Consider the following 22,498-nt stretch of genomic DNA (forward strand, 5'->3'; position numbering starts at 1 on the left):
CTATCCAACGACACCCCACACTATAAGGTTGAAACGATAAAAAAATTGTCACACACATTTTGTTTCTTTCGAAGCGATTATTTCCGAAAATATTCACTACATCAAAAAATGTTCTTCTTAAACCCCTATTCATTTTGAAATACCTTTCCAACAACATCCCACACCGTAGGGTTGTCACGAAAATAAAATCCTCACGTACATTTTGTTTCTTTCGAGGCGATTATGTCCTAAAATATTCACTTTATCAAAAAATGTCTTTTTAAAAGATTATTTTAAAACTCATATCAAATGACATCTTACAAAATAGGTATCAAACGCAAAAAAAGAAAAAAAATGTATGTGACAATTTTTTTTCGCTTCAACCCTAGAGTGTGACATGTCGTTGGATAGGTCTTTTAAAATAAATACGGTTTTTTTAAACATTTTTTGATAAAGTGAATATTTTAGGAAATAATCGCCTCGAAAGAAACAAAATGTACGTCAGGATTTTTTTTCCGTGTCAACCCTATGGTGTGGGATGTTGTTAGAAAGGTCTTTCAAAATGAATAGGGGTTTTAGAAGAATATTTTTTGATAAAGTGAATGTTTTCGGAAATAATCGCTTTGAAAAAACAAAATGTGTGTGACAATTTTTTTACCGTTTCAACCTTATAGTGTGGGGTGTCGTTGAGGCCGTCGTATAGGCCTTTCAAAATAAATAGGGGTCTTTAAACAACATTTCTTGATAAAGTGAATTATTTCGGAAATAATCGTTTAGAAAGAACAAAAAAGGTTTTTCCTTCTAGCTTTTGAACCATCTGTCCATAAAATATGGAAAAAATCATGAAAATAGTGCTTAAAAACTCAATCAAATAATATTAAAACAAACTTGATCAGTTAAGCAGTTTATGAGTTATTGCTAAAAGTCTTCCCTTCTTATTTTAATTAAAAGCCTGGCAACCCTTATTTGTGACCGGATTTTCGCAGGCAACCCTATACCATTGTATTTGCAATAAAATTACCATCATTTTGATGTATAATTCAGGCGTCAGACAGATGAGTGCAATTATCGATATATAATCACCTCTTTAAACACGGCAACCACATAATAGTGACCGGAAAAAAATAGGCAACCTAGTTGATGTATGTTGTACAAGTTGTATACTTTCCATATAAACTTATTTCGTTCGTCAGACAAATCGGTGAAATTTGCTGAAAAAAAATTTTCTTCAAAAATTTATTAAAAATAGGCTTGACCATATTTCTTTAGGCAACCCTATTTATTTATGTTCTGGAACATATTTTCATAGTTTCATCCTTCAGACAGATTGGTCGGCCATATATGTGGGATCTCCTACTATCAACTTTCTATATATATTTTGTCAAGCCATTTCTGTCATTAGAAAAAAAGCGCCAAATTTAACAAAAAATAGCGTGAAGAGTAATGGTCCCATACAAAATTTGAATTTCGCACCTTTTTCTACTGACAAAGTTGTTTGACCGGCTATATATTTCTTTTTCACTGAAAGTTACTCCGGGCTCGACAATGTAGAATATTCATAGATAAAAAAACTGGAAGCCGAATTCAAGATTATTAAAAAAAAAATGTTGTCTTGTCTTTGGTATGAGCAATGAACATTGAACAAGTAGAGAAATTAATAAAATTAAAGTAATGAAATGAAACGAGCACAGACTGATAACTGAATTTGGCAATGAGTAAGAAACGGGGAGGAAGGCATCTTCTTTCATTTTGTGTTGTTTAATTTACTATAAGTACAGTTTGATGTCTTTTATTTAATGTATAACACGGCCGATATATGTCCGCGAGAGGTGTAGAAGAGTAATGTTTGGGTGATGGAGTCACCGCCTTCGTTTTCAACACATTCCGAGGTGCCTCCTTTAAGTGAAGATAGTGGTCTACTCATCACCAGCGGATCATTCTCGAGCGATTCCGCTAGCGGCTGGCATCACGTTACATCCGAGGTCAGTTGTTTCGAAACTTGGCACTTCGCTTCCCGTATCTTCTTCCTCTCTTCATCCTCGCGTTATCCTGGCATTTTGCCACGGCTCATGGGAGCCTGAGGTCCGCTTGACAACTAATCCCATTATTGCATGTAGGCACTAGTTTTTACGAAAGCGACTGCCATCTGACCTTCCAACCCAGGGGGGAAACTAGGCCTCTTTGGGATTAGTCCGGTTTCCTCACGACGTTTTCCTTCACCCAAAAGCAACTGGTAAATATCTTCTGTCACTTCACTTCCCGTTTATCACTTGCTAAATATTTAAATTATAGTAATGTTGCATGGTAAACTAGTCTCTTCTCCCAGTTTTACTCTATGAGCATTGATAAAATGTAATTTTCATGTAAATTCATAACATCTTAAGTCTGTACTTCTGTAGTATTTCATAATTAAAATATTGTAATTAGACACATTATCTTGTGCTATGTATTTTGATGTCAACAAAGCATGGCATGTATTTGTATGTCTTGAGGAAAATTAGTTTAATTTTTACTTGACTAATAAGCAGTAGGTACCTGTGGTCTTTCTTTTATCTTTTATATTCCTACTCTTACAAACAACATGCTGTAATGTTAAAATTGTATTCAAAGGAAGTAAATAAATTGAAATATGTATGTCCAGTCAGCATCAGAAGTTGTTATTGGGCAAGGTGTTCAAAATTACCTTGACACACTCTTATTCTCTTAACAATAAACTTGCGTCAAGATCATTTTGAACACCTGGCCCGCTTAGAAACTTCTGCTGCTAACTGTACATAGTTAATGAATTCATATTTTTTTCTCATTTCTTGTCAGCGAATGTATATGTATAATGAATGGCATTGCTGGTACTATATAACCTGTCATATTCATTCTCCCGCTGCTGCTTCTTATCCCTTTAATGTTATATTTTTGTTATTGTAATATTCACTTGTTGATTTTTCTCTGTGTTGTGAATTATCTTACTGAAGAAATTCTCCTATTTATATTGGTTTCATTACAACAAAATTTACTGGAATTTATTGGGTGTTGATGAAATTATTCAGTCACAACCATGATTGCATTATTCCTTCATGTGACAAAATCAGTGGGCATGTCTATTTTAAATATAGTTAATAGACAGTAAGTTTGAATCCCTACAAATGAAAAATGATGGATACCACCTGAACAGAATTCTGGTGTTCTCTAAATGCTTGTTATTTAGATTTATTTTGTTAATCTATTTAAATTTGCCCTATGTCTGTCTAAAATTTTCCTGTTTACCTTGTAAAGTGTGAATAATTGCACCCATAGTCGGGACTTGTGTTGTGAAAATGTATGTCTTTGCTAATAACCTGAGTATGTGTTCCAACATCACCATACTATTATCAGTCAATATGTTAGGACTATATATATAAACTATTTTTTTGTACTGGGATTTTTTGCCTTTTTTTGCCCCGAGATAGAGCTTATTCTTAAACTATATCAGCTAAAAATGTGTTAATCCGTGGAGCGCCCTAGTATCACACGTGTGATACTAACTCCATATTACTGTGATACTGGGGTGCTCCATAGGTTAAGCTTGTATCCACTGTATCCTTTGTATGTGTGCCCTAAATCTTATGCAAGTTCCTTCCCTGTCCCCCCTTCTAGGCTCTGTCAAATGTTCATGTTATGAATTTGTTGATGGCCTTTTTAAGTTAAAAAGTAACAAAAATATCATATTTTTGGCATTAGCTACATCTTCTGTTTGCATGTAAAATAATACTGTTTACATGTCTGCATGAACATTTGTGCAGGTCATTATGCAACTGCTGCGAGTCAAACCATCCTCTAGTAGAGAGTGTAGCAACTTTATAAATATTTGTAATAATAAATATCCACTCCTATGATAATGGAGACATGTAATATTAGCAGGGCCGTCTTAAACTATGCCGGGGCCCTTGGCCACATAAGAATTTGGGGCCCTTTTGTAAAGTAAAGAAAGCTAATTAAGCTAACATTTTCCTACTATGATCTATTTATTATTGGTAATCAAATATACTGTTACCGTCTGTCCTTCAGGGCCTCCTGAGTATGGGGGACCTGGGCACGGGCCCCGTGTGCCGTTATGGTGAAGACAGTACTGAATAATAATATAATATAAATAGTACCTGGGAGACTGAGCTTTGCACGGGAAACACATAAAAACTTAAACAAGCGCGCTTTCCCAGAGATAAAACCTAGCTAAATTGATTTTTCGCCCCCGATAATCTCCATATAGCAAAGTTCATCGAAATTGTTAGAGCCACCTCCGAGATCCCTGAAATATACGTATAAATATACAGACAAGAATTGCTTGTTTAAGGTATAAGATTTTGTAACTTTTGCTACTGACAATTGATGCTTATAGTTTCTGATCTGACTTATAGTTTTTCTATATTGGCGTGTTTTTGCTTAGTTAGATATACATGTCATGTACTTATTATAATGGTTCTTGCAATGGCGACTGATTTTTTTTTAAAATGCTTTATACTAAATCGCTACTAATATTATGAATTTATGAATGCGAAATTAACTGTCTGCCTGTCTGTCTGTTACCTCTTCATGCTTAAACTGCTGACCCCATATAGATGAAATTTGATATAGATTAAGGCCTGAGGATGGACATAGGATAGCTTTTATCAATCATCATCATCATGCCATGCAGTTGAAGTTGCAGGCAGACACTAGTTATACATATGAATTTGCAGTATGCAACATATTTTAGGATAATGAAATGTAGAAACGCTTACAGCATATTATCATCATCATATTCATCATCATACATAGCTTGGTTAGCCTGTTTATGTCTTAGTTGGCGGATAATTACCAGCTAAATAGTAATGTATGATTATTACAAGTATGACAACCAACTGGACATTCAATAAAATTTACTTTATACATACTTATACCAAAGAGAATAGATTGTATAGAGGGGTCCTGTCATAGTAAATTTTGTAGTCACAGTAAATTTACTGCCATCTATCGACACACGACTAAAACTCAAAATGAAATCGTATAAAACTATCAAAATGATGTATATATATGGATAAATGATTTTATTATTTTTATATCATTTTGACCCATGTTCATTCGCTGATACCTATGTGTTAAAATTGTTAAATATGAAACGGTGTCGTCAACCCGACCATAGGCCAAGGTGTGTGCGCCATCTATCCGAGAATGACTTTTTCTTGATTTCCGAGGCACGTTTTTTCCTTAGACTTTATTCATCTTATACGGAGTTACATATGTCTTTGCTTATACCTACATATCAGCAGGCAAGCCCAATCATACAATTATGGAAATCAAATTTCTACGAAATCTTCGTCACTACAGCCACAGAATAATTGTGCCTAATATTGATGATTGCTAATCAAGTTGGCCGTCGCTATTACGCTTGCATTAGAATAGTCAATAAGCCACGGATATAAAATACGTAAAAATAAAAAAAGCCGACACTTCATTACTTTGTCAGGGAAATTAGAATTTTTATATACCTATATAAAGGCTTTTTATACCTTGTAGAAGTACAACAAAGTGGTGTAGTCACAGCCACCAACATTTACCCATGCATAAGTGCGTAATATAATAACTTATTATTCCCAGAGCTAAGGATTTTCTTATCTTGTTATTATATGTTATAAAGTTATGAATAACAAGCCAATTGAGATAAAGCAGTTGGTTAGTGTTTTACAAATGTATGTAACTAGTTAACAGCGATAATGCCCTAGTTATAACTAGGTCATGTATAGAAGTATAGAATAACTTAGTGTGAAAAATGCTAACATTTGATGTTTTCGTGTTATGTGTATATGTCTGTGACATTATTCTTTAATGGATAAACCAATTTTGATTTAGGTAGTTTTTTAAAGGAGTAAATTGTTCGAAACATAGTTAGTTAGTGCTTCTGGGCATTTTCCGTAAATCGACAACCATTGTGCCTATTTTGCGTGAAACGAGGTAGCGCTACTCTAACCACCCCAGCTGCTCCATGAAGCCTAGCAATGCTTTTAGGTTGCTGACTGCCTCTGAAACGTGATTTCCTTTGTAGCCCTTTCAATATTTCAACTGTAAGCATCTATTTTTTAGGGTTCCGTACCCAAAGGGTAAAACGGGACCCTATTACTAAGACTCCGCTGTCCGTCCGTCCGTCCGTCCGTCCGTCCGTCCGTCCGTCTGTCACCAGGCTGTATCTCACGAACCGTGATAGTTGGATGTATTTCTGTTGCCGCTATAACAACAAATAATAAAAAGTACGGAACCCTCGGTGGGCGAGTCCGACTCGCACTTGTCCGGTTTTTTTTAAATTACTTTCCTACTATTATACTTGAATAATATCTATATGTATGTTGTTCTTGTGCAGTTACAAGAGAGTGACTTTGATGAGAAATCTCTGTCACTATGCGAGTCGACGGAGACATCGGAGCGAATGTGTGGCGATTTTTTTAACACTGTCAAGAAAGGCCCTGGAAAAGTATTATTAACGACTATTGACCCACCGCCTGAATTTCAGGTACAGAATACGGTTAATTAATAATTCAATTCATACAATTTATGACGAATTGTAAATGCACATTCAAAATGCCAAAGTTCATACAAAATAGCATAATGGTGGACAAAATGGAATAGATCTAATCATCATGAATTTTGATATATGTTGATTATGTTGACGCATTTTGCAGCTAAACTATTGACTAATGTGAATTAAATTTCCAGGATAACCCAGTGCCCCTTAATATTGTGGAAGTCGCAACTTTATTTGTACCTCCAACCGTTGTGTATAACAATGACTCTGTAAAGTCGAAATCATCGGTTCTTGAAATTCCTATGACAACGAGACATTTGTCTCCATTATACGCGAAGAAATTGAAACCGGAATCTTTGTACGAGCGGCGGCAGTGCCTGAACCACCGGTTCGCGAGCCCGCGGCTGCTGCACCTGAGCCCGTGCCGCGGCGCGCGCCCCTCCTCGCGGAACTCCCTCACCTCCCGTCTCTCCAGCAGTCATAACTCCCTCATCACACAGTTCCAGGACGATTCCAGCTTCATCACCCAAGCCATCTCTCACGACACGCTCTCCGCCAACACCTGCGACATCACTGACATGTACAATGTGCCCTTCGACAGCGACATCTATGCTGTCCCCGTCGACATGGTTCGCCCCGGTCAAAGCAATATGAGAAAAGGCAAAAAACCACCCAGGACCAACAAGAAACGCGGCAAAACCGCATCCCAAAATTTGACTACGAATCACGTGCAGACCGACAGAAATCACAAGCCAAAGGAAACGACGAACCGACATAAAGATTCCAAAAATAAAAGGCACAGCTTGCCAAGTTCGTCTTGTAGGAAGAACATATCTGACTCAGAGGCGGACTCGCTCCACCTGACGTTGCGCGAAATGCGTAAATATTTGCACACTCTGTACTCTAGCTCGAGCGACTCCGAGTGCCGGAACACGCTGAACAAGAAGAATAATATAACGAACGTGGAGATACACGTGCGGCCATCGAAAGACGCCAAGACTAATAAGGATAATGAGATATGCAGTGCGTTAGAAACGAATAACAATCATAAAAAGTCTCATAAAAACTCTTTTGGTATGAATATTAAGAATAAGAAGCATAAAGAGGTTCCTAAGGACGATACGGCCGATAAGAGTGTTAAGACGCCGCGTCAGAGTCAAAAGAAGATGTCGCCGGTGCGGATTTTATCGTTGAACTTGAAGCAGAGTTTTTGTAATCTGTTTCGGTGGCGGCGGGCGGGGGGGTTGGAGCGGGAGCGGGGGGAGGAGGTGGTGGTCGAGCCGCCGGCGGCGGTGCGGCGCGCGCTGCCGCCGCTGCCGTCCGCGCCGCACTCCTCACGCCGAGAGGGAGACGACGCCGTCATGGACTTCGCTACCTCCATACAGAGGGTCAAAGACGTAAGTGCCTCATTCTTATTCATTATCATAACGGGCCCTTTTAATCCTTATAGCAATGCTTGTTAGCAAAGCAAGTGTCGGGATATGTCACTGTTCCTTTAAGTAGGTGGTGTTCAAAGTAAAGCCGTGGGGCTGCTAGGTGACATAGTGGCGTATATTTCTACCGGCTTAAACATGTACATGCTCTACAAAACACGTTTCACTGATTTGTGATCGACTACTTTGAGTCAGTCTAATCTGTACCTACTACTTAATGCCAGCGATGTTAATGATTAAACTTTTTACGTTTCAGTATGGCTGGTATTGGGGTCCTATATCGGTGGAGGCGGCCGAGAAGATCCTCTCTAACGAGCCGGACGGGTCGTTCATAGTGCGCGACAGTAGCGACGACCATTACATATTCACATTAACTTTTAAGCTAAATGGAATGAGACATGTAAGGATTGAACATGATCAGGGTAAGTTCTGTTTCACATTTATTACTTAAATGTTTAAGTACGCTTGGCTCGTTGCCTCACTCAGGGTAATAATTAATATTATTTCATACAGAATTATTGTAATAGTATTGCAATCAGCAATGTTTTGCCGCCAGAGTGCAGCACTTATCGAAAACAATAGAGTAACTTATATATACTGTGTCTTGAACAGTTTATTAAAAAGTTATGTGACATTGATGCATCAAGGCATTACAGAGGCATTGCTTGCTGTGAAACCCGAAATTCGAAATTTCATTATCTGCCACTCTTAACGCTCGAATATGCAAGAGTGATAGAGAGGCAGATAAGGAAACTTAGACTTTCGTCCTTCTGCCCTACAATGTGAAAACACTAACTCAATAATGTTTTCAGGTAATTTCTGTTTCGGCGGATGCACAATGTTCAAAGCGCAGACAATAGTGGAGTTCATAGAGAACGCGGTGGAGACGTCGCGCAGCGGACGCTACCTGTTCTTCCTGAACCTGCGGCCCGTGCTCGGGCCCGTGCGCGTGCAGCTGCTGTACCCCGTCTCGCGGTTCAAGCGCGTGCAGAGCCTGCAGCACATGTGCAGGTGTGTGTGTGTGTGTACGATAAATACAGGCCATTACAACATGTTCTTTCAGAGATTTAGACGCTTTAAAATAGTCCAAAATATCCTCACGTCATGGTCCTAAGTCCTAATGTTAGTACTAGTTAACTTAACTGTACATATTTAAATTAATTTTCTACTGGAACAGAGTTGTAGAGTTCGATTCGGAAGCGAAACAAATTGAACCCTATTTTATAACATTATTGTTTCCAATGTCACTGCCAATTTTTCTTGTACGGTGAGCCGCTTGGTACAAGTTATGAGATAATAACGATTTTTAATGTGATTTCAGGTTTGTGATATTAAAATACGTAAGACGGGACCTGATAAGCAGCCTGCCGTTGCCGAGACGTCTCCTGGACTACCTAAACGCCACGCACTACTACTCTGAACTCCTTGCCGAAATATAGGACCTGTTTGTTGGTTAGTTCTATTTGTGTAACGCGCGATAGCCCGTCGACATCGATTGACAACCGACAGAAGGAACCAAATGTGATCATTGACTTGTACTGAGATTTAAGATTTTTTAGCGACTGCCACGATTGTATTTATCGATGTTGGGATGTGGTAGATACGAATGGCGAATGATTTTATTATTTTGGGAAAGTCACATCCGTATATAGCCATGCGATACATATGTAATCATTTTGCATTCCATTAATTCAAAATAATTTATCACGCAATATTTAGATATTCAACGTATTTTCTTTATTGTACCTGATAGTATTGCTATTATTAGTAGACTTGTTGGTTTATACACGATGCAGCGTTCAAACTAAGCCTGATGATGGCGGACCTTAAAGGGGCCCACTGATTAACAGTCCGCCGGACGGTATCGGCCTGTCAGTTGTTCGGAACTGTCAAAATTTTATTCTAACTGACAGGCCGATACCGTCCGGCGGACTGTTAATCAGTGGGCCCCTTAACAGGTACCGATGTAACCCCCTTGATATTCAGCAAAAAATAATAGTTTCGGAGTTATCACCGAAATTAGGCTCGTAAATTGAACACCCTCAGATCTGTTCCGAATTCAATCTGGTCTTCTGACAAAATTACAAAAGTTAGGTTAGCATGGTTTGCAACTAATAATATACAGGGTGGAAAGGCACGACGATCCTTTCCGGAAATGGGAGATAGTTTAGCCTAAGCTCTATATTTTCTCCATAGAAACTATGTTAATATGGGCAACCGTTTCTAAATTATGACCTTTTAAACATCCACGCAAAAAACTACTTTGTTCTAACCCTAACAGGTGACAGGGTCAATGAACTTACTTGTAAACAATCAGTATTCGACAGGAAATTATGCTAATTTGTTGCCATCTAACCATTTTTAGGTCTGCTTACAGCACGGTAAGAATCATTGCAGGATTTTCGCTTTCTTAGTGGTTCCACTTGTTCAATACTTGAATGAAATAGTTATGTTATTCCTTAATATTAATAATACTAACCACAACATTGTTTACAACGACAGTTCAAATGGTGACATTGACAACCACTCAAAAGTACGCAATCGTCTTATAAATATCTCTGGTTTCCTTGACTGATAAAAAGGTTTTAGTTTCTTAACACGTTTCACAAAATTATTTTCGAATAATTGGAAACTATCTAAAATAATTAAAAATAACAAGTAGGTTGTGTAAGTAGCACCAAATGAACTTGCAAAAATTAAATACTAAGAATAAATCAAGAATAAATACTTCTTCAATACCAAACTAACAAACCTTCTTGCGTGGTAGGAAATAGACAAGACGTCTGATGTTTGAAATTAAATTTTCATTGAACTATACTTATTGAATGTCATATTCTTCAAATAAAAATGTTAGATGCTCGTGGCTATTTAAATTTGTGGGGCTGTGTAAAAGATATGGTGTACCAAACCAAACGGAATGTGAAACTGCGGACGAAATGAGACAAAGGCTAATTGGTGCTTTCTGCGGAGGATAAATGACGAAGAGCATACACTATATCGCATGTGCATCGACATACTCGGGTACGGGCTGCGGCGGCGTTGTAATACACGGAGGTACATTTGAACACCGTATGTGAAAAGAAGATAGTATTAAATATTGGAAAAAAGTAATTATCTAAGAAAGTAATAAAATTGTTTGTAATATTTTTGCATGCATTTGATTTATTTGACATTTATGCGTCATTCATACATCATTGCGATACTGTCAACGATCGGAAAAAAGTGTAAAGTCCCGAGCTTTCCCGACGGAGATTCTTAATCTAGCCGTCATGTGCACATGCTATAGGGTTATCACCACAGTTAAAAAGTAGTATTTTTGCAATTTTTATTTTTTACTCAATTAACGATTCTTACCATTACCAATAGTCTCTGTATCACTTAAACGACCTAATACTTCCGGGAAGGATCGTCGTGCCTTTCCACCCTGTATATTTTGATGATTTCTCCGAAATCACTAATTTTCGCTGGACATACAGTCAGTAGCAGAAGTTGCTAAGCGGGCGAGGTGTTCAAAATGATCTAGAAGCGACTTTATTGTGAGAATAAGAGCGTGTTAAGGTAATTTTGAACACCTCGTCCGCTTAGCAACTTCTGCTGCTGACTGTACATGGGGCAAATCGGTAGCTAGGTCCTCTAGCATTGGTCTACGCTGGATTCATACTGAACGCGACACAGTGCATATATTTATCTCTGAAAATACTTTATGTACGTTTTGTTATCGTAGACTTGTGCTATTCTTGTCCGTGTCGTTTCCGTAGTCGACAATATTGCGTCCGTATCGTGCTCGTGCGTTTCATTGTGAACGTGCACTATATGTTAATAAGTATTACTTTAAGACGGATGTTAATGGTTACCGTCTACTGCGCACATCGCGTTTGTTAGATAAAGCTCGGTTTTCCTAGGATAGCGGTGCCGTATATAGCGGCCGTCTCCATACTAAATAATACGGCTAAATATGGATGTTGTAGTATTTGTATGGCGACGGCCGCTATATGACGGCACCGCTATCCTAGGAAACCAGAGCATGAGTAGCTTTCTGTTCACTGGAAGCTACGTGATGCCAACATACGCTTTTACAAGATCTAGCTAAGTACACGACTGAAGTTTCGCATAATAAAGCAATGCGTTTGTCATGGTACAAACTCAGTACATATTATATACAGAGTAGATACTTAAGTCTTTTATATTTTGTGTGGCGATGTACCTATTACGATATACCATAGACGTATGTTATCAGCCAAAATGTCCCGGGCGTTTGGGACGCGTATCATGTTCCAGCAATACTTAATGTTAAGTTTTAAACGACACAGAATGTATATGTATTTATTGTTAATCGTAATGATCTGGAAAATGTGTCAATTGGGAAGTTAGTATAACCGTGTTTAAGTACGGTGGCATGGTTGATAGGTTTTCTAGAGATGTGAAGCTATTTATTTCCCCTCCGGTTAGTAGGGTTACTGCCTTAATCGATAATACAATGTTCTATACTTTCTATAGTAACGTCGCCTGTGAAATCGTATTACTAAGCTAATTTAAATATTAATTATAATGCAATAATAAATATGTTTTATGAGTCAACTTAAATCTTTGTTCTAGTTGTTATATATGTATACAGTTTCGAGTTATGCGCTTTAAACCTTAAAGTGCATAGCCTCATGTTCAAATTTATTAACGGTTGTATATATAAATCATACAATGTAATGTTATTGTATTATTAAATTTTTATTATAAAATGATTTGACTTGTAGATGATGTGTGGTTTGCTCAGCGAGGTGCTCGCCGGACTGACATCGAAGTATCGAGTAATCGTAATATTCGTAATATAACTTGTTGTGAGAGTTAGTTGTGAACGACTAAAAAAAATTATATTTCATGGAGCATTGTTCAAAATTTTCGCGTCCTACATAAAGTGTCATGGCCTATTAAAAGTTTCACTTGTATTGATCGGTTCGGTCCATGATGTCTAATTCCCTAAATGTCTAGTCGAGTTACGTCAATTCCCCGAATGTCTAGTCGTCATACGTCCATTTACTGAAACGACTAGTGTCCACAAGCCTAATTCCCCGAATGTCTAGTCGTCATACGTCAATTACTTTTTAGTCGTTCGCTATTAGTCTACATCGCAAACGGGCTAGAACGCAAAATGACCGCATTATTTTTTCCGTTTTATCTTAACTTTTTAGCGATGTCGACGGAGCCCCGCTTACGCGGGGCTCCTATTCTGTGCTGTTTGGCCTTCGGCCATTTGAAGAAACCTAACGAACTTAACCTAACTATATCAAATGTGGTGATAAAAAAGTGGTCATTTGGCATTGGAACTAGACATTCGGGGAAATAGACACACGTGGAACTAGACGATCAGGAAAATAGACATACGTGGAAATAGACAATCAGGGAAATAGACATTTAGGGAATTAGACATCATGGACCGAACCGGTATTGATTGCATTAATAAAATTGTAGTTTCAAATACTCATTCGCTCAATCTCAATATTCGTTCATTTTATAAACTGGAACTCAATAAGGAATTTTACGCAAAGGGGTGACTTAACTCTGCAGCTTACTGTACATGCGTTTTAATAGTGCTTTGTACGCAAGGCCCGTAAGAAAACAATAACAGCGGAGGGCGTTATACTAAATTTGAGATGCTGAAAGTGACCTGATATTTGGCAAATTTACTGATGGGTCTAATTATTTTTTAAATTTATTTAATTAAATTAACGATAAGATTTAAATAGAAAATTTATTGGATCTTGTTTTCTGTTATTTCATTAGCTTACTAACTAGTTTTCTTTTATAACCTTATGTTTGCTGTTGATTTCATCTATTTTAAAATTATATATCATAAATGAATCTCAAAGTACTTATATTAAACTGTACTAGCTGTTGCCCGCGACTTCGTCCGCGTGGACTTCTTTTCCGCGTTACTTTTCTTGCATTCTAATAATATGCTCTTATACAACGATTCAAATCCCGCACTTAAAAAAATGTTTGACCTTCATACAAACTTTCATCCCCTTTTTCACCACCTTAAGGGATGAATTTAGACAAACGCTGAAATTAGTTATCTTCTCTTTTAATGAAATAAGTTTTTACGAAATTAAATATTCCTAGCTTAAAATAAAACTTGACCCTATACACATTTTCAATCCCCTTTTAACCCTTTTAAGGAATGAATTTTTAAAAACCCTGAAATTACTTTTCTTGTATTCTAATAATATGCCCTTATACAAAGATTCAAGTTCGGCACTCACAAAATATTAGATCTCCATACAAACTTTCAACCCCTTTCTCACCACCTTGGGGGATGAATTTTAATAAATGCTAAATTCGTTTTCATGTTTTATAATTTAATACCTTTTTGCATAGTTTCAAGTTCCTAGCTTAAAATAAAATTTGCATCCCAAGACGAACTTTTATCCCCTTTTTAACTCCCTTAGGGGTTGAATTTCCAAAAACCTTGCAATTACTTTTTTCGTAATCGGCTATTATGCCTTTCTAAGAAGTTTCAAAGCATTTGTAATGGATTCAAACTTTAAACCCCCTTTTAGGGGATACATTTTACAAAACGCTGCAATTACTTTTCTTGCCTTCTAATATATTCCCCAAATACAAAGATTCAAGTCCCGCGCTCGAAAAAATGTTTGAAATCCATACAAACTTTCAACCCCCTTTTCACCACCTTAGGGGATGAATTTTCAAAAAAGCTGGAATTAGTTTTCTTATATTTTAAATTAATACCTTTTTACAAAGTTTCAAGTTCCTAGCTTAAAATAAAATTTGCACCCCATGTCGAAATTTCATCCCCTTTTTAACCCCCTTAGGGGTTGAATTTCCAAAAACCTGGCAATTACTTTTTTTTGTAATCGGCTATTATGCCTTTCTAAGAAGTTTGAAAGCATTTGTAATGGATTCAAACTTTCAACCCCTTTTTAACCCTGTTAGGAGATGAATTTTACAAAACGCTGAAATTACTTTTCCTGCCTTTTAATAATATCCCCAAATACAAAGATTCAAGTCCCGCGTTCGAAAATTATTTGATATCCATACAAACTTTCAACCCCTTTTTCACCACCTTAGGGGATGAATTGTCAAAAACGCTGAAATTAGTTTTCGTGTATTTTAATAATATATCTTTTTACGAAGTTTCAAATTCCTAGCTTAAAATAAAACTTGAACCCCATACAAACTTTCATCCCCTTTTTAACCCCCTTAGGGGTTGAATTTCTCAAAATCGCTTCTTATCTCTTGTACACTTTATAAATGTAATCTGGTGTGGAAATTTCAACTTTCTATCTTTTGTAGTTTCGGCTCTGCGTTGATGAATCAGTCAGTCAGTCAGTCAAAACACTTGCATTTATATATATATATATATATATATATATATATATATATATATATATATATATATATATATATATATATATATATATAGATAGATTAATTCCTTTTAAAATACGCATATTGAAAAATCGGTAAAAAAATAGCGAAAGACTATTTTTAATGTAGTACTTACACATTTTTTAATGATGGCGTATTTTGTAAGTGACAATGACATGAGTGCTGAATGTTAGAAACAACAGTAGCGTGAAATTAAAAATTCCTATCACAGATCTTTTTACATTTCAACTTTAGTATGACGACTTATAAATCCCTTTAGGGCCCATGTCACACACGTTATAGAATTGCAAAGATTTAAAAAAACCTAATAAATGAGACTGTATCATCATGTCTATTTACTATATGAAGGGTTATAATAGGTATAATTGTCAATGCCCAAGAAAGTTTTACTGATCTGTAACTCAACGATAAAACAATTTTGCCCCGCTAAGCTAAAAAGCAGGATTTAAAATGAAAAATTGAATGCAAACATCCTTAAAATCTTGATCTGAAAGTGCAATTTCAAGTTCATTTGTTTTTGAGATACAGCCTTTTAGCTTAGGAGGCCACATGACCAATCACATTCGATTACAATTCCTGATTTGTTAGAGCCACACGCAACATATGCTCGATAATGTATTATTTTAAAGATGATTTTAATTATAATAATATTAATGAAATGTATCTATTTATAATTATTTAAGAGTTTTAAGACATTGAAATGTAATCTGTCACCGCATTAAAATGTATTTAAGTTTTATTTTTTACTAATAAGGGATATTAGTACATATTATTTCTTTCACCAAAGACAATCATTCATACGGCAGTAACATATTTATCATGATCATCTCTACATTTATCTACTTAGGGTCTGATTTCATCGCTCATTCCTCATATTTCTTCCATTGTCTATGGTTTTCGAACCCGAAGACAATAAACTATAGGATAAAAGCTAAAGTAAGCACAGATTAAATACTAGCGTCGAAGCTGGGCCAAAAGGAAAGGTATAGTTGGTCAAGCAAATCTTGTCAGTAAAAAAAGGCGGCAAATTTGAAAAATGTAGCCGCGAAAGGATATCGTCCCATAGAAAATTTGAATTTCGCGCCTTTTTCTACTGACAAGATTTGTTTGACCATCTATATAGGTATATATTATTATGGTATTTTAATGTGTACGGATCGGTAGTCAACGAGTGTTGTCGAACGCGTAGCTTAGGGTGGTATTCCACCTATCCAATATCTTTGTCCAATCTGTATTGCGTCTCACATTTTGCATTAATGAGAGAGTGAGACGCACTGACATTGGACAGGTGTAATACCACCCTAAGTTACCTTTCGCGCTGCTGAAATGCTTCAAAAATAGAGATGAAGTTCGCACAAAATGTACAAGTTATAAGGAACTAATAGGAGATACTTGTGAACCGTCACTTGAGAATGAAAATATGTAATACAGTTGCGTCGCGTCGAATGGTTATCAATAGGGAATATTAGGCAAAGCTCTGCGTATAAGGCACCACTGGCACATACAGTAAACAAACCTCATTGACATCATCAATGACACATCATGCGTCACTAGGTCAATCACATGGCCTACCGTGAAACAGGACAATCGAAAGTTCGTTTTCTGCCTCTATATCACTCTTGCTTATTCGATCGATTTATTTATTTAGTTATTTATTATACAATAAGTTACAACTTTTTTGTTAAGGACAATGCTCCACAAAACTACATTTTGTTTGACTGTGGAGTCTTACTATACTATACTTAATAAAATTTGAATATTATAATAGGTTAACATTGGGAGTTAAAATACTTAGGTAAGTATGTCATGAATACTCTGTAGGGTAACACTATAGAGAGGCAGATAAAGAAATTTCGATATTCGCGTTTCGCGGTAGGCCATCTGTAAACAAACCGCCTTGGTGCATCAGTGTCATAGTGAAAACTTATCAAAAAACTGTTTAAGGCCTAGTATGTATAAGTTACTCTATGGTTTACTAAACAAATTAGTGCTGCACTCTGGCGGCATAACATTGCAGTAATACTCCCAATTGTAAAATAAAGTGTAATGATGTAATAAAACTTTGACTGACTATTGTTACGTAGAGTAAGGTTTACATGCCATTCTATTTTAACGACGCGATCTCGTAAGATTCTTGTAAATAGATTAAATACCAATGAGTTGTATTTAATTAGTCGATTCAAGTCGCTGATCGGTGCTTATATTTTGAAACTGTTCAAGCACCTACTGCTGATTTCAAGGCCGCATGTAAGAAAAGTAATGAATATATCTGAACAAATGTAATATAGTATCTTTTTGTATGTCTTTCCCATCACGGAACAATGGTGTTCCGGACCTTTGGGAGGCGTGCGCGGAGCCGAAACCAACACGTAGAGGCCCTTTTGACACTTTAATGAAATGTAAGGGGTACACCGAGCGGAGGCTGCCCTTGCCAGTGTCATGGGACGCACGCAGAGGCAGCACCCGCCAGGGTGTAAGGACTATTGAGAGTTGATGGAATCTAAAATGAACTAGGTTATTCGGTGAAAGCGATGGACTAAGAACTGAGCTATGGGGTAAAAAACCGGACGCCTGCCTAATAAAACGGTATGCAATTTTATTTCCGGCAGACGGTGACTCGCCCTCACAAGATGGGCCCCCACAAAAAGCGACATCTAGGATGGCTCAAGGGCAACACCGGTGTGAGCGGCTCAGGGGTGTCGAGAGGTGTGCGCCGCTTTCTACCCAGTGGCTGTTAACAGCCACTGTGCCAACTCGCGTCTTATGCATATTTCACTTCCACCCCTGGAGCTTATAGCTCTAACGACTCCACTCTGGCCGGCCGGCTAAGGCAAGCCAGAGGCAGAGAATCCTGTCCCACCCACCCTCCTTGCGGGTAACAGAACTCTCCAGGAGCACTCGGGTACGTGAGGCCGCTAATCCCCAACAGCTCGCCACAAGCTGCCCTGCGTTGACTGATTGCACTGGTAAAACCAGCGGGCGATGGGGTCGTCACATCCCTACGCCTATATCTTAATTATTAACTATGAGATTCAAGCGTTCGCTAATACTCGTTGATAACGAAAATACGCTTGCGGTTTAGCGTATTAGCTTATTTTCACGACCTTCAAAATATTTCATAATACATACGCCAGCAAGAATATTTGACTATAAACAAGATCAATTCGAGTTAAAATAATTGTGAGCAGTGCCCTGTTTATCAAAAGCTTGTAACTTGTAATACAAGTGGAAGTCCCTTTCTAACAAAAGCTGTCAAAAAGGGACTTCCACTTGTATTACAAGTTACAAGCTTTTGATAAACAGGGCACAGGTCGCTCCGATACTTTTGAAGGCGACTGTACTAAAAGTATGAATTGCTAAAGGTTTTTGATCAATCACCATATAATGGCCTATATATTACGTCTCGTTTCATAAAAAATAATACGTAGCTCCGTGAAATTAAATTTAATAGTAAAGCTAATTTGCTAGATGGCTTGTGTTTAAAGGGAGCTATACTATTTAGCGATACTGAAAAAAAAAAAACTAGAACCGATCTAAGCTTATGCGAGGCACAGTTACATTTGTCCAATATTAAGAGAATTCCTTAACAAACGTTGTTTGCGCTACATACCCGAAATAAGGCCCTGAATGAGAGAGAACTGGTAACTTGTATGTGTACGTACCTACATTATGGCAAATCAAAATCTGTCTAGCCCGGAAGTAAATCAAAGGTTACAAAAATTTGTTTCTCGTTATTAATGCTTCTATAGCTCCTATGATGTAAAACAAAGTCCTGGATTCCACATGCCACGGTAATGAAACGCAAGTTATCCCTTAAATCCATAGAGGCAACATACTTGCCATCATACTTAAAACAAAAACGCATCTCTACAATAAGAATTACGGTTCGAAATTGAATAATTAGAAAATGATGTCAAATGGTTTAAGGGTTAAACTTGTAAAATACGGACTTTTGTACAATATCCGATGAAAAGCATCCCCGAGGTTGAATCTAAAAGACACGTGCATCCCTATATTTGCCTATTGTTATCTCTTTCCATCACTAGATTTTGAGAAGAAACAGATTAGATGAAACCCAAAATGCGGTAACGCCGTGATTAAGTATGTCTTCCGCAGATGCTTTCCTACGTGTTCTATAGCGAATCTCTTATGACTGTGGTACAAATGGATGTGTGCTTTGCAATAGGTAACAATAGGGCTACAGTCAAGGAAATTTATGTCGGGCAAAATATTCAATTTGGTCATTATTATGTATAGTTTATTCCATGTGGATCTTTTATTAAAAGAAATTAAAATAAACATGGTGATCAGTCATTCGTGCAAAGTTTTGTACCCTAAGGCAGAATGGCCTAGTCACGTGGTTTCTTTGTTTACTTTTTTTTATGATCCATGTAGAATAGATTATAGCTGAAAACATGCAGACAACTATTTTATATATGATGTACTCTAGAATGAGGGTTTCTTGGAAACATAGGTGCTTTAACAGGTGCCTAAATTTGACGCTTCAGTGCTGCCACCTATACTGAAAATGTTATTTCTATCGATTCACAGCTTCAATAATATGAGTGCGAAAACGATCGTAACTTAGACGACGTTGAATGCTGCCTCCTAGTATCTTATAGAATAGAGATAAACCATTTTTTAAATTGCGTTCCTCTGTCCAGAAAACCTACACCTACTCGTATATCTAAAGTAATCTTAGTCTAAAGACTCTAAAGGGAGGGACGATATCAGAATCAGATATCAGTTGTTCGGAACTGTCACCTTTTGGGTTTTACTGACAGGCTGATATCGTCCAGCGAACTGGTAATCTGTGGGCCCCTTTATACATACTTAAGATCGGTTTTCCTAGGATAGCGGTGCCGTCATATAGCGGCCGTCTCCATACTAAATAATACGGCAAAATACATTAAAGATAGTAAAGTAGTAGTATGTTTGACGACCGGTCTGGCCTAGTGGGTAGTGACCCTGCCTATGAAGCCGATGGTCCCGGGTTCGAATCCTGGTAAGGGCATTTATTTTGTATGATGATACAGATACTTGTTCCTGAGTCATGGTTGTTTTCTATGTATTTAAGTATTTATATATTATATAATTATATATATCGTTGTCTGAGTACCCACAACACAAGCCTTCTTGAGCTTACCGTGGGGCTTAGTCAATTTGTGTAAAAATGTCCTATAATATTTATTTATTTATTATTATTTATTATGTTTGTTTGTATTATTATTACTTTAGATGGCGTACGTGCCGTGGAGGGGCGCCGTTTAAAATAGTTTAACTCTATTCACATTTTTATGATATTGTTGTCTGACAAAAATGACCTTGATTATATGTATGTACTTACCGCTACCGTTAACCAATAGAATAAGAAACGACTGACACGGCTGCGGTCTCTGTTCTGTTTGCTTGCATCTCTATCTTCGCTTGAAGCCTTACAGCGACAGTGGCGCTTAGTATATAAGATACGAGTAATACCGTAACATATCACCAATTAATAAGTATAAAATGTGAATTTATCTGACTTGCACTATAAATACGGAAATGTAATCATAATACTGTGTACTTTATTATATGGATTTACTAATTTTGTTGTTTTAGTGATCCTTTTTTTTAACTGTCACACTAGAAGTTATAGACCTAACCTACCTGTAGGTTGTTAAGAGTCCATCAACGTGCACACTAGCGCCACTGCTAAATCATCATGATTATCTAAATTTAATGATAGGTATTTAAAAAAGGGGGCTGCTACGTACTGTATTTTGTATATAAGTTCCTTTTGAATACATCAAACTGGTTTTTATGTTGCCGGATTTGTCAATCTATGCGTCAAAGTTAAAACGGCCGTTTTTGTTTTGAGTTCATCTACGTGCAAGTGGGGCTTTTTATTTTTATTTATTTTTCATCACATTTTCTCGAAAAAGATCTTATTTTATGCAGGTATCCTCTATGTAGTATGTATGGATGTATGTATGTATGTATTTATGTGTATGGTGTGTATTCGGTAATATTCTAGGTAATAAAAAAATCTTCGTAAAATACGCTAAAGTTAGACCAAGATAAGTCTGCAACGATTTTGATAGCACACGCAGTGCAAGTGTTATTTTAAACGTCAAACTTCTATGATACTATGTTGTATAAATAACACTTGCATTGCGTGTGCTATCAAAATTGTTGCAGATTTATCTTGCCTATCTTGGTCTAACCTCTAACTCTAACCGAATGGTTATTCGGCAGAAAAATGCGACAATTCCAACATGACGTCATATCATTTCGTGGCTTATATTATATAGTTTGTGCGGAAAGAGAAGAGTCGTGGAATGTATGGGACCCAATACATTTCACGACTCTTCTCTTTCCGAACAGACTCTAGTTCTATGTTATCTGATGTTATGTTACGTGTTGTTTTCTTCTGTTATTTTGCCTCGAATAAACGCTCTCTATTCTATTCTACTCTATATCTGCGGGCTCAGCACGGTTCCATTTTTATCGACTATCACTATGCGCGTCCCTTTCGCACTTACATACTTGTTAGAACGTGACAGGCATGGTGACAAGGGATAAAAACGCGACCGTGCTAAGACGCCTGGAGTCTTAAGATAACAAGGAGGCGACTGCCTGAATTAAAAGGATCTTGTAACAATTATAGTCAATTTGATTAAGAGGATACATTAGTGGTTAGTTTTCCGTACAAACGATCTCGACATTTTCCTGTCTGAATTTTGGCCCTAGACACAGAATAAATAATAGTACTAGGTACAGAAGACTCACTCTCTAACAAAACGCGTCTGTTACGATCAGCACAGATATGGTCGCTAGGTGGCGACAGCGCCACGCGCGGCTTATGGCTTTCCCCAAAATTGGTGTAGAACGGATGTACTTTTAGCTACCTGTAGCAAAGCGACGAAATCGCGGAGTGAGCCACGCCTGCCCTAGTTGAGTAATTTTTTATATGAGTTCATTTTTTTTAACCAATAGCTGTGTCTGTATGATTTGCTTTTTTTGATATTTTTGTTTATTTAAGAACTAGGTTACTTCAAAGTACGCTAAAACGGCCATATCTAATCTAATAATATCTTTAAACGAGCAATTCTTATATATGTATATATATATATATATCGATTTCGATGAAATTTGGTATATGGGAGTTTTCGGGGGC

General features: G+C 37.1%; 1 protein-coding gene and 1 long non-coding RNA gene across 2 annotated transcripts; both read left to right on the forward strand.

The window, feature by feature from the left end:
- Nucleotides 1–1,582: 1,582 nt before the first annotated feature.
- On the forward strand, nt 1,583–9,765 carry LOC134803941 (uncharacterized). The gene is made up of 6 exons (XM_063776769.1): nt 1,583–1,961; nt 6,344–6,493; nt 6,697–7,902; nt 8,195–8,360; nt 8,751–8,949; nt 9,260–9,765. The coding sequence occupies exons 1-6, from the start codon at nt 1,833–1,835 to the stop codon at nt 9,375–9,377; spliced, it is 1,968 nt and encodes a 655-aa protein (XP_063632839.1). The 5' UTR covers nt 1,583–1,832; the 3' UTR covers nt 9,378–9,765.
- Nucleotides 9,766–15,458: 5,693 nt separating this feature from the next.
- Nucleotides 15,459–20,927, forward strand: LOC134804331 (uncharacterized). The gene is made up of 2 exons (XR_010146107.1): nt 15,459–16,515; nt 16,628–20,927. It is a non-coding gene; the product is annotated as an uncharacterized LOC134804331 (long non-coding RNA).
- The last annotated feature ends 1,571 nt before the right edge of the window (nt 20,928–22,498 follow it).

This window comes from Cydia splendana, chromosome Z (assembly GCF_910591565.1).
Source record: "Cydia splendana chromosome Z, ilCydSple1.2, whole genome shotgun sequence".
Lineage (NCBI taxonomy): Eukaryota > Metazoa > Arthropoda > Insecta > Lepidoptera > Tortricidae > Cydia > Cydia splendana.

Excerpts from the sequence above, each read along its gene's own strand:
- LOC134803941 (XM_063776769.1), top strand. The coding sequence starts at position 1,833 with ATGGAGTCACCGCCTTCGTTTTCAACACATTCCGAGGTGCCTCCTTTA. Across the intron at positions 6,494-6,696 it reads ACCCACCGCCTGAATTTCAG|GATAACCCAGTGCCCCTTAA; the intron begins GTACAGAATACG and ends TTAAATTTCCAG. Across the intron at positions 7,903-8,194 it reads CCATACAGAGGGTCAAAGAC|TATGGCTGGTATTGGGGTCC; the intron begins GTAAGTGCCTCA and ends TTTACGTTTCAG.